Here is a 17,966-nt window from a genome sequence, read left to right as displayed (position 1 = left end):
GGGATGGAGGCGCCGGGAGCCGCCGGGCTCGGTGCGGTTTTTGTGCGGTCGGGGCTCATGCGCTTCCAGGGTCAGCGGCTCCTGAGCCCCGGTGTTTTTCCGGCAGGAGGTGCCCAGAGAGGTTTTTGAGGTCAGTTGTCAAAAGCCTTGCAGGCGGCCGTGCTTGTGGGAGAGATGGAAAAACACCCGGTTTTCTGCAATGTGATCTCGTCCTCGCCGTGAGTCAGAGGCTGAGCCGCTGCTGGGATAAATCAGGAGCAGAATGGTTCGGATGAACTCATGTCTGTTGCAGAATGGTTCCGAGGAATCCTTATCTCTTGGAAACGCGCGACAACCTGTTTCATTCTGCCACAAGCAGTTCACGGAAAAGCACAGTGCAAACAGGGCTTTTCCCATACCCTGGCCGGCACTGGATACCTACACATCACTTATTTTCGATGTGTTAGGGTAGAAATTGCTCTCAGCAGATATGCTGGGCATTTTACATGATGCAAGCGCGTGGTCTCTTGCTTCACACCAGCTCTGGCAGGCGAGTCTCACCTTCCAGACGAGCTGCTTCTCAGAGGCAGGGGTGAAAAACCAGGGCAGTGCATGTAGAGGATACCTGCTTGTATTTTTAGTGCTCCGCCAGAGGGGATGGGAACACCTCCGATGCCTTGACAGCTGGCACTGAAGTAGCACTTTGTTGTGCTTTGAGAACGCCAGGCAGTACTTGAAAGCTTCTTCCTGCACAACTTGAAAGCTTCTCCTTCCTGTGTGTTTTGCTGAGTCTCCTTCCACGGGCCAATACCCCTTTTTTCAGCAAATCTAGTGACAATTTTAGTGACAAAAAATTTAGTGCCAATCCCTGCATCTGTTAGTCCAATACCAGGCTGTCCTGGCCAGTGAAACCAATCTTCCTGCCTGCTGCTGTATTGTCTAGTTGTTCAGGTGTTGCACAACCTGCAGTGAAAGTTTGAAGCATATAAAATGTACAGAGGACTGCTGGCCTCTGTGCTTCAGATCCGATTTGTTTTCTGGGTGTGGTGGTGGTGGCAGTTTACCTAGCAGTGTCACAGTGCTGAGGTTATTTTCCTTCCACTGAGCAGGGAATTCTATTAAAACCAAAACTGTAAAATGTGGCATATTATAAAGTTTGCAAGTTAGATTGATACCACCCTGTCTATGTTTGGCTGTTTCTGGAACACCATAATGTAAAAATGTAGCTTATCAACTTAATGATTACTTTAATCACTCATATCCTCCCCCAACCCCAGCTTCATTATTTTTAGATGCTCCAAGATTTTCCTGTAAGAGATAAACTCCTAATTAAACAACAAAGTACAGAGTTTTTAGTAAGTGGTTCAATATCTTGGAAGATTGTAAGTTGCCTTTGCTTGGAATTGTGCTGCTTTATATATATATGTGTATATATATATGGATGGAGTATGTGTATATATGTATATGTATGAAAAGTTAGTGTCTTTAATAGTTCAGATCTTGGAAGATTAATTTGACTGTCTCTATAAGTCCTGTGACCTGTCAGCTGAATTGTTTTCTCCAGGAGCTATCCAACCAAAAGTCTTAGAAAACTATGGAAAAGCAGGGCTTAAAGAAAATTATAAAAGGTGTAAACGTGTTCATAGGTTGCTGATTCTTCACTTGAACTTTTGTGCAGGGGTGAAGCTGATGGGTCTTCTGTTTTTGTTCCTAATGACCTCAGGCTTCCGTAGTTGCCTTGAAAGTGGCCTTTCCTCTCTGGTTTCCCAGCAGTGAATCCTCTGGAAAAGGTTCTTCAGTGGCAGGAAAGGTTGTGCAACAAGGAACCAGTGGGTAGAGCAACAAGTTGCCAGGGGAGACGCTCCCTAAAGTGGCTTCCAAAGAAAAATGAGATGGAGATGAAATCTGATACGGTTAAAATAATTCAGGCTTTGGCTGGTGTGTTGCTTTTATTATTGTCACAGTGTTGGTGTTGGTTGCAAGTGCTGAAGGATCTTTTCGTGCAAGTAGAGAAATCCCTGAGGCCCTGGCTTTATTCCTTGTACCAGTCAGCACTTGCAACTGGAAACCCTGGTTTTGGAAACAGTTCGATGAAATGGATGTTGCACTGAAGAGTGTTTATGTTAGAATGTTCTTCTGGACTGTGGCCAAACCTCCTTGGCTAGGTAAAAATGTATTCAGGGAACTTAACACTGTGTCGGGGTTTGTAGAGGACAGGGCTAACTGTCCCCTGTAAAATATTTCAAATAAAACAGGAAGAATTCTGAATAAAAATCAGGGAAGAAATCCATTCCCTGTATAAAATGAGAGTGTGAATTAAATTTTTTATTTTAGTTCAAAAGTATTGCCTTGACCTCTTATTGGATATTTTTCCCTGAGGCTCAGCCTTCTGGATGTGCCAAGCTGTCAAAATAAAATGTATTGTTCAGCACTGATGAGGTGCAAGATACCAGGAAAGAGTTAAGTGCCGTGGTGAGCAATAGCATTTTCAGAAATTGCCTGGAACAATGTTTTTTTTCCAGGAAAAACATATTAAAGGGATTGCAGAACGTGCTAATAGTCTGTAAATGTCAAGTCCAGCATCCTGACAAGTGATTTCATCTCACAAGGGTTGTAGTTTTTTCCCCAGTTCTACAGAAGGCATTTACATGCTTTTGCCTCTCCCTGCTGTAGTTAATAAGTCAATGTGCTAAATACATGAAGATTTTGTTGTTATTTTATATTTAATATATTTTAAAATCTATTTTAAATTCTCAGGTTCATTTACTTCTGCTGTGTATGGAAAAGTCTTCTGCAGTCTAACTGTAAACTTATTTTTCCAGATCCAAGTATTTTAGAACGTGCTCAACAGGAGAACACTTCACTATAGAGGTGAGCACCTACATTTTTAGCTATTTAAGAAAAAGTGGGAAAAGCTGAATCCTGGCAATGCCTTTAACACTTCCTGCAGTTTATAAACACTGAAATATTCTGGGATATTCCAGCCCAGATTTGAGTTACCTTATAGTTTGTGGTATTTGTAGTCCACAGAGGTCCTTTCCCAACCTCCAGATTTCAATCCTTTTTGCCAAGGGCAGTGTAAGTTTAACCAGGAATAACCTGCTTTACTTTCCCTGAGTGTTCTGCAAGTCCTAGGCCAGCCAGATTGCCCCCATTACTGAGGATAACATTAATTATTGTAGGTAATGCTTGGGCTGTCCAGAAAGTTGTGTACAGAGGGGGAAATCTGTTGTGCTGCAGAACTTCACATTGTAAGAGAGTGAGTTTGTGCAGCTTAGAATGCTTTTTTTTTAATTAGGACTCTTCTCCTGTTAGGAGGAGAAACCTTGCTAAGAAGGTCCACCTCTAAAAATAAAATTCCTCTGAAAGTAGGGTTACAGTCCCACTGTTAGAACTGGAGTGATGTTTTTACAAGACACATAAAATATGCAATCATACTTGCTGTATGAGTCTTTAGTGATTTGTTATATTGAGTTGTGAAAATGATTTATTTATTTTCCTCTGCAGTTTGAGAACCTGGTGGAAAGTGATGAGGTGAGTACCTGGGGCATTATGTGAAACCTGCTTGTACAAGCCTTAAAAATGGTTCCAACATCTGCACCTTCCTTCTGCTTTAAGCTGAGCTGTAGATTTAAATCACAGGTTTTTTGGTTTTTTTGTTTTTTTTTTTACTTTCTCTTTTCCTTGCACTAGCAGTATGAATTTAAGACTTTGGATAAAGATCCAAGAGATTGGTTTTGGGGAGTATGGGAAATAACCCATTAAGGAAGGGGCCACTGTGGACTTTGGGAAGGAAGAAAAGAAGAGGTGTGAGGAAAAAGAGTGTTTGGGGAATCTCAAAGGAGAATTTGCTGCTGGTGTAACTCCTGCATAAAACTCAGCAAGTGCCCTCAGTCTGAGAACAGAAATGGACCTGGGTTGCTTTGCTAAGGGAAGTTCTGGAAGTGCTCTGTCTTTACAAAAAAACAGACTTTTTTATTTATTTTAACAGGGGGAGAGCCCAGGAAGCAGTCACAGGTAAGACTTTGAGCCTGAGGACCTCTTCTTCCCTCTGCTGTCCCACTGGCAACACTAAACAAAACAGAGTAAGGGAGAAACAAGGGACAAAAACAAGTCAGGAAAAAAAAAGTGAGGTTAGGACTGCAGTGACAGTAACGGTCTGTTCCAGTAGTTCTGTTAGCAGAGATGGTTCTGAAAATATGCTTTCTGTAAAGATATAAATTATAAATAATATATATTGTGAGAGCAAGGAGAGACAGCAGTGTCCTGAGCAAGCTGGAGCTTTCAGGAGGAGCAGGCCACAAGCAGAGCCTGTTGGATGTGCATTAAAGGACTGGTCAGAACAGACCACACAGATATGTCCAAGTGCAAATAAAGGGTTGTCATGCATGAATAATGGATGGAGCTTTTTTGTGTTTCCCCAGGCCTCTGACTGAGGAAGAAATTGCAGACCTGAAAGAGAGACACTACGACTCCATTGCTGAGAAGCAGAGGGTTGTTGACCTGAAGCTTCAGTCAGAGGTAAGTGGTCACAGTGAGAGTGCAAATGGTTTTTCCTCCAAAAATGTTAGGGTCAGCCATGGACACCAGGAGATTCCACTCACATGGAGCAACTGGGTTTTGTTCAGCAATTGGTATTTTTTGTGCACAAGGTACACAAATTCCTTCTTTTTAACAGCCTCTTAGCTGAAAAAATGGAATGAATAGGCTGGGTTTCTGACCAGGATCTCTTAAATTGGACCCTTTTTTCAGTGCAAGACCAAATGGGGAATATTCTTGATTCAACTTTTCCTGTGTTGAATTTTCTCCATAACTTTCTTAAGGAAAAAAAACCCAACATAATTTGTTATTCTGTTTTAGTGCTGCAGCAGTTAATGGAATATGATGTGCAATGCAATGTAGAACTTGGATGAACTTTGATCTAAAGTGACAATGAACTATGGAACTGAAAATCTGTAAATCTTTCGCTGTGCAGTCCATAATAAAATAGAAAAAAGCATTGCAGCATATTATTAGTTCACTAATAATAAATGTTTTCTCAGTAGTTACCTAAATTTCTTGGGCTGTTTGCTTGTGGGGAGGGAAGCTGTTAAACCCAGTTAATGCTTTAGCTGCAGTCAATTTTGTTTTATTTTGCTTTTCTAGCTGCTTTTCTTTTGTTTTCTTGCACTTATGGCTTTAATAATAGGAAGATAGATAGGTTCTGCTTTTGTTAACCATTACTGTTTTGTTCATACACAGTTAGCCTTACAAGAGGAGAAGTTAAGACTAGAAGAGGAGGCTTTATATGCTGCACAACGTCAAGCAGCCAGGGCAGCAAAGCAGAAAAAGCTCTTGGAGGTGAGGGGAAAAAGACCCCAATATTTATGAGAGCCTCTGTCCTGTTCCTATGTATGCAGACTTCCCTGATACCCTTTCCATCTCAGGAGACCTGACAAGGAGGTGGCTTTGGCCTGCAAAGTAGAGAAAGAAGTACAAGATTTGGAAGTGCAGCTGGCTGGAGCAGCTGAAAATCACCATAATTGTTTGAAACAGCTTCTGTTGCCGTGTAGAGATTTTGAATGAGTTATAATTTTAATCTATAATTAGCTTCACACTCTTCTTATATAATATGTAGAAGTTACTGATCTTAAATGTAAAAATTATCTGTGATGGCTTTTGAGTTAAAAAAAACTTGAAATTGAGCACATGTTTAATTTAGACATCATTTAGATTTGTAAAATGTACTTTTTATATTTGTGCACTGTATTGCTCCTTATCTTTGTGTTCTGTGTTGACCCTGCTCTGGAGTACTCATCTAATTTCTATGTCACTAAGTATAGCTCTCCTTTCACATTTCTTTCTCTCCCCTTGCCATTTGGTGTGGGAGGGTTAATTCTTTCTGACCTTTCTGCCTGCTTTTTTTTCCTTACCACTTATGATCTACAGAAAGCCAACAAAAGCAGATTTTTTTAATGGCGTTAACTGGTTTTTATAGAAGTTCTGTGCAAGAAATGCTGTATTTCTTGTCTTTCAGTATTTTTAATATGCATTTCTTTTAGTCAGGACCTAAGACAGAATGGGTTGTAGAGATTTTAATTTCCTCTTGGTGTAAAATTAGTACCACTTATCTCCTGCTCAAACAGCCTCCTCAAAACCCATAAGGATTTTAAGGAAGAGTTTTTGTCCAGATATGCATCGAGCACTTAGCCCTTCTGGATAAACTGGAAGCTATTTTGGAATGCATCACTCATCTTCCTGCTGGTTGTGGGCACAAATGGGAAAATGGCTTTTTCCTTGGAAGTGTGGCCTCTCTCAAAGCTCATTTGGCTTGCTGATGTTGCCCTGCTAAATGTCAGGGTCTGTAACAGCAGGGAATTTTAATATGTGTGTGTCCTGGAACTGGCAGTGCTGGATAGTGGGATGTGACCTGGCAAAACAGGGAGGTAATCTAAATTGGGCATTATGTGGGTATAGGAATCCTGAAAGAAAATGGTTGTGTGTGTCAGTAATTGATTTTGACAGATTTGTTGACTGTGTTGTGCCAAATTTCTGTCTGTTTCTCTCTCTGTTCTTGAATCTTTTCACCTCTAACCACCACAAAGTGATATTTCTGCTTCCACTTTTTTTCTCTACGCTCCCCATTTGCACATTTCCGCCTGCAATTATTATCATTTAAACATCCAGGATGCAAAGTGTGCCAGAAAACAACCCCACCATCATCATCCTGGGACTGAAAAACACAAGATCCAGTGCAGTTACCTCCCCACACCCAAAGCAAAGAGCAGCTCTCAGATGAAGTTGACATTAGCAGAGTTATTAATACTTTTAGCCCTGCAAGGCAGCAAAGCTGTTATTAATATAGATGAAGCACTTAGTGCTGATGGAGACAGCCAGAGGAGATGGCAGCACTGCTTTGCACAGGGATGAAAGGATTTGTAGGAAATATTTATCTTTTAAATGGCAGGGTGACTCTTCCTAGGCACAGAGCAAAAGAAATCCAACATCACCCAGGTGTTAGTTGTGCACAGAAAACATTTTAAGAAGACAGCAGACAAGACAGGTGCAGTCCTGACTGAGGTTTCTAAAAACTGATGGGTTTTTTTGGGGGATGCATAAAATAGGGTAAAGTGTTGAGAGCTCTGTTTTGAATGGTCAGCTTTTTCAATTATTTGCTTCTCTTAATAGCAATGTAGGCAGCACAGGATAACACAGCAGAGAGCACATGCTGTTAACAATGGAGAGTTCCAGAGGTAAGAGAACAAACTTTATTGCTAACAACTCACAGTCCTCACTGTCTGTAGCCCTGTTCCTCATCTGGAAAGCTAGAGGGTATTTTGGGCCCATTCTGGTTGTTGCTGGAGTTATTAGGCTGCTGCATACAGTGCTACTCCCAGCTGCTAACAGATATTTACACACAAAATCCATTTTGTGGTTTACTTTAGAAAGGTGTTTATATGTAAAATTTCAGCTAACGTAAAGTATTTTTATTGTGCAGGACCCTGTTTTAAAAACCCAGTAGAAACACACTATTTAAATGGTTTATAGAGTCTGCCCATTCTTTCATTAATATTCTTAATTTTATTTATTTATTTATTTTAAGTCTCTTTATTCCCACCTCCCATGTTCAGTGGTGGTGGTGGGAAAAACAAGCTTTAAAAAAAGTGGAGAAATTTACAGTGGAATGGTGTTTGATTGTAGAAAAAGTTCATGCACAGAAGACAAGGGGGGAGGAGGAATTTTGCTATGGAAGCACATTTAGAATAGGAGCTGAGAAAACTGAGTAGGAACTGGCCAGATTTTAAAAACAAAGGACTGCCGGACCAGGGTTTGAATTCATCACTTACAAAAATGAACTGAAATTTAAGCAGATTTTATCTAAAGTGATGAAGAGAGGGGAAGAGTTGTTTTGAGTTAATTAATTAATTTTTGACTGAAAATACTAATAAAAATTGATCAGAAACACAGGCTGGGAGAGGATGCGATGAACAGGAACAGAAAGGCATTTTGCAGATGATTTTATAAATCATTTAGTCCAGTGTTTACATGCTTTTGTAGCAGAGCTGGGGGCATGTGGATTAGCATATTTTTGATGGCAGCCCTGGAGGTTTCTAAAGCTGTAAAAATTGTGTTCTTGCAGCTGTGTGGCAGAGGAGGACCTCGATCCTTTCCTGAGGAATACAAAATTCCAGTATGAAGCTTTCCGAAGCAGCAGTAAGTCTGCCTTTCCTTAGGCACATCTCTAAATGTTGAGGGACCCTGAGGGGCACAGAGTGCTGCTTCTTTTTCTAGATAAACACAGATGATTTCTAGTTTTATGTTTACACACACAAATACAAAATGTGCATACATGTATCCGTAATTGAAACATCTGATAATTTTTTTATCTGATAAATAAAAGATAGTGGTGAACATTTCTTGTAAAACCAGTTGAAGATGCAGATGTGTGTTTATAGCTTTTTTTTAATCATCCCTTGGCAATGTAATTAGAATAATATTAATGTTTAATTTTTTTCCTAATGACGTGCAAGAGGTGAATTTGGCTGCCCGTACTAAAAAATTCCATCAACAGTTTAGAAGACAACAATTTGATAAGCTTTTATCTGTTCGTTTTGGTGACAGTACATGACAACCACTAAGGTGGAGGACTGATGGCTGTGTGAGTAGTTTAGTTTTTTGGGGAGGAGAGGCTTGATTTGGTTTGTTTTTTTTTTTTACAGGTCTTCATACAAGCTCAGCTTACAGCTTACTAAATTCCTTTCTAGTTGTAATTAGGCAATATCTCAGTGATACTGACTATTAATAAGCTACTGATTACTCTTTGAACTGATGAAGTACCTTTTCCAGCATGCCTGAGGTTTAAATGGCCACAAAGCACGATGAAAGCTTAATTTAAAATTTTACTTTTGCATGTTTAACCTGAAATTCAAGTACATTTACAAATTAAAAATACATTATGGGTTGCTTTTTTTTAAAATAGGGCTTTCATCTGATGCCACAGTGCTGACACCCAACACAGAGAGCAGTTGTGACTTGATGACCAAAACCAAATCAGTGAGTGGGAATGATGACAGCACCTCCTTGGATTTAGAGTGGGAAGATGAAGAAGGTATTTATCCTGAATTTCAGGTTCATCCTGAACCCAAAAGTTAAAGATCTTGACATTTTAAGCTGTGCTCATTGCAAATTTGTCATTTTCAAAAGGGAAGGTGATTTTAAACTTGTTTCTGATGGAGTTTCTGACAAGTTTGTAATGGTTAAACTGTAAATTATTTTTACTGAGAAAAGTTCCTTATTTTTGATAAATGTGGGGATAACCCTACTAAATGAATTCACTTATTAGGATACTAGAGTAGATAAATTAATTAATTTCCCTGCATTTTGTGGAACTGACTTGTAAACTCCTGACAAAAGTAATGGTGAAGAAATGCTGCCCTCTCGTGAGCCAGGAGCAGAAGGAAGAACTTGTTCTTCCTTTCAAAATGTAGAGGTTGGTCAGGAGTCTGACTTCAGTATTTTGGGAAAAGCCCTTATTACTGGCACTGTAACATTCACTGGGACCTTGGATCTGCATTCCAAGGAGTATCCCAGCAATGATACAGCAGTAACATTGCTGCTGTTACAGCTGTTTTCTGCATACAATATTCTTCTTTTGTTTACTAAACCTGCAAAAACTCTTGGTTGAAAGTTTATCTAAAATGTTGAGACCTTGGCTATCAAAAGGCTCACCAAAAATAAGCAAGGGTTTGTTTTTTAGCCAATCTGATAGATGATTAACATCTGTAATTACTGACAAAATCAGTGAAGTCTTAGATGTAGCCCCACATTGCTCTTCACAGAGAAAAGCAAGGCACAATTCTTCCCAAGAATATTCTTATCATTTTCTGTGCCTGTGTTTGTACAAAAGTAGAATGAATATGGAGATTGTTTTACTCAAAGTGATGGTGTTTTGTTTCCTTGGCCTGTCAGGGCCAAGTGTGTGTGTGTGTGTTGGGCACGAGAAGTCACGAGACTCTGTGCAGAGCTGAGTGCTTGGCAGATTCAGTTTAGATGTAATGTAACATAGTGTAATATAATATAGAATAATATAGTGTAATAATGTAATTAATTAACTTTCTGATAAGATGGAGTCAGATACATCATTCTCTCCCCCTCACTGGGGGCAAAAATATCCACTATATCCCAGCAATGATACAGGAGTTACAGCTGTTTTCTGCATACAATATTCCTCTTTTGCTCACTAAACCTACAAAAACTCTTGGTTCAAAGTTTATCCAAAATGTTGAGACCTTGACTATTGAAAGGCTCACCAAAAATAAGCAGGGGTTTGTTTTTTAGCCAATCCGATAGGTGATCTTTAATTATGACAAAATCAGTGAAATCTTAGATGTAGCCCCACATTTCTCTTCACAGAGAAAAGCAAGGCACAATTCTTCCAAAGAATATTCTTATCATTTGCTGTGCCTGTGTTTGTGCCAAAGTAGAACACAATATGGAGATTGAGACCTTGGCTATTGAAAGGGTCACCAAAAATAAGCAAGGATTTGCTTATAGGTGATCTCTGATAGGTGATTTAACATCTGTAATTACTGACAAAACCAGTGAAATCTTAGATGTCTTTGAGCAGTGTCCAGAACCTTATTTTGTGTGGAATTAAACAAACTGAAGACCCTTTCTAGACCACTGGGTCTGTCTTTTCCTAGGCCACCAGTATCTGTCCGTATTCTACCTTCATTTCTCCTGGCAGAAACATAAAAGTTAGGTGAAACTCACGTGTTTCCCATGTGTGTGTGTTAAATGGTGTTGGGAAGGATGAAAGTTTGACAAGAAAGTCTCACAGATATGTATGCTTAGCAGAAAGATTTTTAAATGTTGAGTCTGATGAAGGAATAGAGATGGAAGCAGGTTTTGATATAGAAGAAAAGAATTGCTGAGCCAGTCTTGCTGGCTAACCAAGGAGGCAAAGGATGTGTTAGTTAGAAGGGGTTTTTATGACTTAGAGCAAAGGATAAACCCACCTCAAACAAGATGTTTTTACCAAGCAGAAAGATAGCACAGGCAAACAAGTCAGGAAATGTTGCAAGTAGAAAAAAAGTCGTCTCAGAATTTTCCACTGCGAGAAAACTGAAAAACAACTTCTAGCTTAAACTGTAATGTACTAGCTTTTAGTGATTGGAGAGTAGTAACATGAATATGGTAATTATAGTAGTTATGATAGGCTATAGATAATAGCTAAGGTATAGATTGGTTCTACTGCATTAAAATGCCTAGCAAAGGAAAGGATATCATGCAATGTAACCAAAACCAAGGGGTCTCCAGGCCTGCTTGCAGCTGGAGCTGACAGCTGTAGGCACAGCTCTGTCACCCACGACCCTGGGCTGCTGAAACCTCTTAGATAGAATAAACTGCATTTTAGAGAGCCGCCTGGAGTCCCGCGTCTCTCATGTAAGCTCTTACAAAATGGCAGGCATGAACAGGATGATCCCGGTGCGGGAGCGCTCCAGGACAGAGGAGGACATCCTGCGGGCGGCGCTGAAGTTCAACAGCAGGAAGCCGGGGAGCCACCCGGCCTCGGCCTCCGACGATTCCAACGGGCTGGAGTGGGAGAACGACTTCGTCAGCGCCGCCGCCGCCCTGGACGACAACGGCAACTCCGAGTACGCCGGCTTCGTCAACCCCGTGCTGGAACTGTCGGAGTGCGAGCGCCAGGACAGATAGTGACATCCCTGCCTGTCCCCAAATGCTGCAAAGGGAATGGAACCCACGAGGCCACTCTGCTCTTTGTAACCTGCTCCCCTTTTTCTGACGGGCGAGCGACAGTCTGAATTCAGAACTAAGTGCAATTTTATCATCTACCTTCTCCACTTTTATGAAAACTGTTGTGTATATTTCTGGGTATCTGGATTTAATAGAAAATTATCTGCACTAAATTGGAGCTTCGTAGCTTTGACTTGTCTATATTTTAACTTGCCTTTTTTTTTTCCTGGATGATGTTTCTATTGATTTTGTTTTAAAATTCATCGTTGGCATAATATTTATTTCAGAAACAGTTCTCTATAATTTAAAACAGTCCTCTTTAATTTAATACTTAAAGATAGAGAAATAATTTTTAAATATTTCTATTTCTGTGCTTTTTGACTTGCTCTTCAGCTATTTAGAGCTGCAAAACAAATTTGACACATGGCAAATTTGCAGATTTTCCCCTGTCTAGCTTGAAGCCTTCCTAGTCTTCTGTCGTCCTTTTTCCATTTATTTTATTTATTTAATTGCTTTATGCCAAGCATGGTTAACCTCAATGAACACAGTAAAACTCATCAGGTTAGGTAAGGTACTGCCTTGTATAATAATATGCCAGACTTAGTAAGCGTGTGCTAGATAGAAAAGCAAAAATAAAATATAAATTCTCTGTATGTGTCAAAAAAATGGGAATTTTAACCAGTGGAGAACTGGGAGGACCAAAGTCTTGTTTTCCCAGCCCCCCTGAACAGACCAACCTCTGTTGCTACATGGTCCTTAAAATTCTTCAGTTGTGGAAAATTTATAATTCCATTGGACTAGAACAATTATGGAAAAGCAACATCCAGTGAGCAAACAGGGAGGGATGATGGCTCTGCTGATGGCAGGGTGGGAAGAACAAGAACCTAAAGACTGAATTTTTACACCTGCATTTTGAAAAGAAAAAAGAAAAATTCATGTTTTAACAGTGTGTTAAAGTGCTCTGCCTTTCCTGTGCCTCTCAAGTGGATGGTTAATCCTGCCAATACGCTGAAATCCAAGGAGGTGTTCAGTGACTGCACCACTGCTGTCCTGTGCTGTGGTTCTCCCCCAGTATTCCATGTCAATCTTACTTTTTAACAAAAGAGAACCTGCAAAGTGCTTGCAGGTCTCAAGCTTTCCCCAAAGTTTCAAAGTAAAGCCATTCTACTCTGCCGTTATTTTGTGCAGCTGTCTCGTTTTTCCAGGGGGAAAAGGGTGACAGGGTTTAACTTTGTTTTGGAGTAAAAAGAACATGTTGTGGTAAGTAATGAACCTGCTCTGTCAGTCATCAGAACTGAATTTGTTGGTGAAAGCTGTGTGGAAAATGTGGTTTAGCTCATCTGAAGCTATCTGGAATATTTGGGGCGTTACAGTGTGGATAAGGAACAGAAATCCTGCACACTAGGGTTAAATGTGTACAAGTAACCTGAGAGAACAGATAAATCCTGTTGGTAACATTCCATCTCTTCATTTCAGTTAAATCCTGTTGGTAACATTCCATCTCTTCATTTCAGTTGTAGCTATGTCACTGGAAATATTTGACTGCCATTATTTACATTTGCAATACTTGTAATGAGCTTTAAAGACCTGTACACATCAAATGTATATTTTGGGTTTGGCCTAGGCTACTGCTGTGTGACTTCTCTTGGATATTTCTTTGTATAGTATATTCCTATGGGGAAGGAAGTCAACTTCCTCAACATGTAAATAACATGTTTTTTACCTGCTGAAACTGTCACCTCCCTTGCACTGGTCACTGCTCCTCCTGGCCAGGGAACATGAGGTGACCTCATCCTGACCATGCCTTGAGGAATTAGCTGACAGTCCTGCCCTTGGGATGAACAAGCACTGAGGAGAAAGGAGGCTGACTCCAGCTTTTTCTGTGATGGGCATGTTCTGTAGCCATGGTTGATGATAACATATGCAGTGCTCAGTGCACCACGCTGGGTGACTTTTGAAGTGATGCTCCATCTCTGTGAGTATTTGAGAAATGGAGGGATTCTACAAACAGCTCATGTGAAGCAGTTCCAGGGTACTGTAAAACGCCTATCTGTACAAATTGAAGAGTCATTAAAATTTTCAACGAGTCTTACATTTGGCAGTGTGGTATCTATTGCTGGGTTTGTGGCAGCCATGTCAGAGCCCTGCTCAATCCCACAGTGTCCCTTCTGGGGACCTGTTGCAGAAGACCTGGGGAATTGGGAGCATGGAGCCCTTCTCCTGTTGGAAATGAGCAGCTGTACCCACACCCTTTAAAGGCAAAATAACCTTCCTTGTGTAAATCAACTTCTGCTGGTCAGATCAATGTAGTGATAGGAGACAATCCATTTTTTAATATTCATTTTACATGGTTGATTCTTTCCTCAGGTAAATACAGCTGAGCAAGTGATTGTTGTTTGGAAACCACAGCCAGCTTCCAAGAGTGGAAAACATGGCAACAAAGTAATTTTGTCACAGAGGAGATGAACAGGCAAATCCTGCATAAGCCTGTGTTTGAGTTTCATTGCCTCTCCCATGTGGCTTTCTCTCACTCGTGGTTGGTTGCCTTAATCCCAGCTGTTCCTCCCCTCAGTTATAATTATGGTTTTCTTGGAATGATTAATGCTGAAATGCATCCTAATATTCAGGGATGATGAAGTGGGTAACTCCTATTCTTCCCCATTGTGTCTTTCAAGCAAGCTAAAGTACTTGCCAAAATAAAAAAGCCAAATGCCAATGAAAAGCTGAGCCCCTGACAAAGAAAAACTTGACTGAGACAATCTGAGAAATACTTAAAAGACCAGAAAATTATAGAGAGGTTTGGGTAGAGGAGTAGAGGTAGAAAGCTTCCTGAAAGTATTTAAGTAAATTCTTACCTTGGAGCCATGGCATCTTTGGAAAGCCTGGAATAGTGCCAGTGTCAGTCTCTTATCTTGATGATCCTGGAAATAATTTTATTCTCCAAAAAATCTTTTAGAGTGCAGCTATATAACAGAGCAAACCCTTACTAGGGAACAAAATGTATTTATTGTAAAATTAATGTGGATTTTTATAGACCGTGATCATTGATGCTACGTATTTGTCTATGTCACAAGCAAAAGTAGTTAACTTGCAAAAAATATATATATATATGTTAATTAAATAAGTGAAAATAAAAAAGAAACCTTGCTTTGAAGCTAATAAAAACATAAAAGGACAAAGTGTTTCTAAGTTCAAAATCTATGAAGTCACAACCTAGGCTTGCAAAAAATACTGTTTGGGATTTGGTGTGCAAAGCAGAGCACAAAATAAAACATGCAACAAGACACTGTGTCACCCCCTGGCTGGGACCAAAACCCTGCTGTGCACGCTCTGTATTAATCCCTGTTAAATATCCCTCCAAGGCACGTGGCCACAGTTCTGGGATTCTGTGGATTTGAGTGACCCCTCGTCTCCCACACCTTTCTGGGCATCAGAGAGCCCTCCGAGAAGGCAGTGTCAGGAATCCATTCCTGTGGAGGGAGCAGTGCTCTGGAATGCCTGTGCTGATAACACCAAGTAAAGAAGACTGATGTGCATCAGTCAGTGAGCACCACCAAGAACACTGGGCTGAGAGCTGTGTGTGCTCGAGGCTAGAAAACCTGATCCAGCCTCCTTCTCCCCGCTAGCACAGCTCGTTCTCATCAATCTCTGTGGGGCTTTTGCCTTGGTCAAGAAGAAAGGAAGGAGAAATGCCATTCTCAGGTATAGGCTGCAGGGACGGCAGGCACCTTTCTTGTAAGATGGGTGCTTCAGCCAAGTGCAAGTGAGTCTCAAAATAATCCATGGCCTCTCCTTCTTGAATCTCCGCCAGGATCTGGTAGTCCCCAAAGCAGATGATGCACTTCCAGGGCAGGTCGATTTTGTTCAAGTAACCCAGCTCCGTTTGGTTGACGGTCAGTTTCGTTTTCTTGCTCAGGTTCTTGATCTCAAAGGTGTACTCAGAGCTGTGGAGCTTCCTGTAGAACTGCAGGGAGAACTGGATGCGGGAGACGCGCGTGTCTACCAGGCTGTAGCGGCACAGGCTGGAGTCGCGGCCGAACTTGGCCGTGTCGTCCGCCCGCAGCTGCTGCCGCCTGCAGAAATCCAGGCAGCGGAACATCATCTTCTCACCCTGCCCGGGGTGGTAGAAGGTCAGGTGGAGGCACGTCACTGTCTCCTCTGTTTCGGCCTCCTCGAAGGAGCTCATGGCGAGAGGAGCCCTTGGAGCCAGGAGACAGCAAAACCACGGCACAGAGCAGCTGCAGAACCCAACAGATTGGTGTCAGCACTGAGATATTCCCTGTGCTCCTCTCCACTCACTGCACAGAACCTCCGGGTACCTGGAAGCTTCCAGATACCTGGAAGCACAGCAGCCACAACTCATCACTGCTTGCCAGCAAGCTCCTCTCGAGACAGATTTATCTTTCCAGGAAATATGTCATTTAGCAGTTAGATTTGCTTGATAGGCTTAAAATGGGGTTAGGCAGAACTGGCTGGGCCTATGTGCTCTGCTCTTTATCAAGAGATCTTTACCAACAGTCTGTCTGTAGGCAGTGGTAATTCAAATATTTATAAAGCATTCCTTGGGCTCTCCAAACTGACCTCTTGCACAGAAAAAGTGTTTAGAGAGTGATGGCTGGGATAGCATAAAAAGTGAATGTAAAAGGTTGGACTGTCCATGAGACCTAAAAGAGGAATTGTTACCACCTCTAGGTATTTCCCCATTGTCTGCTGGAAAATCCCAGCTCTCTGCTGCTCCAGACATGCTAAAAAATTTACTTTTCTTGGGTTTGGTAGTTTTGTGTTGTTTTTTAAAGTTCTTCACGTTCAGCACAGAGACCACATACTTATGAAACAAATTCTGTTCCAAAGCCTGAGCGACTGCAGTGCATCCTAATAAAACCTGAGACAGCTCAGGAAAGGCTGCCATCTGCTTCTCTAAATGCAAGGCCAGTGTCTTCCCACACTAAAACTGAGCCTTGAAAAGAAAAGCCTTGCTATTTGAAAGCAGAAACCAGCAAATGAGTTCCCAGTTACTCACCAGGGAAACGTGAACAGCCATTTAACTGGTATCACACAGTGCAGATGTTTCCACATCCAGATTGGAGTGAGTTCCCAGCATGTCTCACACAGCTCTGGAGCTCACCAGCTCCATCCAGAGCTTTATGAGCAGCTGAATCATCACTGCCATGAAGTGATGATTGTGTTTTGTGATGATGGAGTTGACTTGTGGTTTTTACACACTGCACCTAAACACCAAGCATAGTGCATGGTGGTGTATCAGTGCATCATTTTTTCTGTGTGAAACCTCAAAACTGCTCCCTTTGCACCTTTAACACAAAACCAGCCACAGTTCTGACACAGCAGCTCAGCAACCCCAGCTTGATTACTGAAGCAGGCTGCAACAGCACAGATGATGAGTGAAACAGAATTTCCAGCAGAGCTCCCTTTAAAACAACTAGGAAATATCATCTGTGCTTTTGGGAGGAATGCAGACAGACACCCTGATAGCAGGTTACTCCTTGGCCATCTGTGAGCCAAGCTGTGGTGGCACCATTACCAGTCCCTCCTCCTTGTGGATTCCCCAGTTCTCTCTGGGACACTGGAAGCAGCTCTGTGGGCCAGGAGGGACTGTCCCCGTGTCCAGCTCTGCCCTTCCTTGTTTTGCACCACAAGGCGATATTACATGAGGTCATCTTTGGTGAAGGGGAAAACCACCGAGCACTATCATTATGTTTGCAGTTCAGAGACACTTCTGTGCCTCACGACTTCAGCGCAAATTACTGAATTTTACAGATGGCTACATTAATTAAAAAACAAGAACAGCCTCCCACTGCTTCGGCAGCTCGCCCTGAGGAACCTGGATCCCGGCAGCTCCCACAGACCCCGCTCCGGATCCATGATCACCTCAGGCATACCCTCACGGCTGCCCGGTCCTGCCTCAAAGGCTCACCGAGGTCGAGCACACTGAACGTTCCTTCTCGTAAATTGACGAGTTTCTGCTCAAAAGGAGTTTCTACTTACTAGAGTGCATTGGCCAGGAGGAAGAAACCTTCTGTAGATTTCTCTGCAGCTCTAAGGCAGCCACTGCCCCGCTGCTGTCCGTCCCTCCGCCGCGCTCTCACCTCGTCAGCCTCTCCTAGGGGACAGTGAGTGTCATCACCCCCACTTCCAGAGGCAGCAGAAGAGCGGGAAGCCCTAAGAATATGGGCTCCGGCTCCTGGAGCAGGCTCGGTGCCACCTCCCCACCCCACAGCACGGCCAGCCCGGGA

The 17,966-nt window shown here is 41.9% G+C and overlaps 2 protein-coding genes across 2 annotated transcripts; one reads left to right on the top strand and one right to left on the bottom strand.

Annotated features, from left to right (window-relative positions):
- Positions 1–2,799: 2,799 nt before the first annotated feature.
- Positions 2,800–13,807, top strand: AP1AR (adaptor related protein complex 1 associated regulatory protein; the record flags this gene model as incomplete). The annotated part of the gene is made up of 9 exons (XM_031063847.1): positions 2,800–2,850; positions 3,487–3,513; positions 3,971–3,996; positions 4,404–4,500; positions 5,221–5,319; positions 7,147–7,211; positions 8,099–8,172; positions 8,939–9,067; positions 11,426–13,807. Coding segments are annotated over 9 exons (819 nt in total), but the record flags the coding sequence as incomplete, so codon positions are not given.
- An 895-nt stretch (positions 13,808–14,702) lies between these two features.
- On the bottom strand, positions 14,703–17,966 carry TIFA (TRAF interacting protein with forkhead associated domain). The gene is made up of 2 exons (XM_005429265.2): positions 17,719–17,966; positions 14,703–15,953 (listed from the first exon to the last, which is right to left on the bottom strand). Exon 2 carries the CDS (start codon positions 15,899–15,901, stop codon positions 15,338–15,340), a length of 564 nt encoding a protein of 187 aa, XP_005429322.1. The 5' UTR covers positions 15,902–15,953; positions 17,719–17,966; the 3' UTR covers positions 14,703–15,337.

This window comes from Geospiza fortis, unplaced genomic scaffold, assembly GCF_000277835.1.
Source record: "Geospiza fortis unplaced genomic scaffold, GeoFor_1.0 scaffold1278, whole genome shotgun sequence".
Lineage (NCBI taxonomy): Eukaryota > Metazoa > Chordata > Aves > Passeriformes > Thraupidae > Geospiza > Geospiza fortis.
Note: the sequence above shows the minus strand (reverse complement) of the source record. Positions and strands in the feature narration are given on the sequence as shown.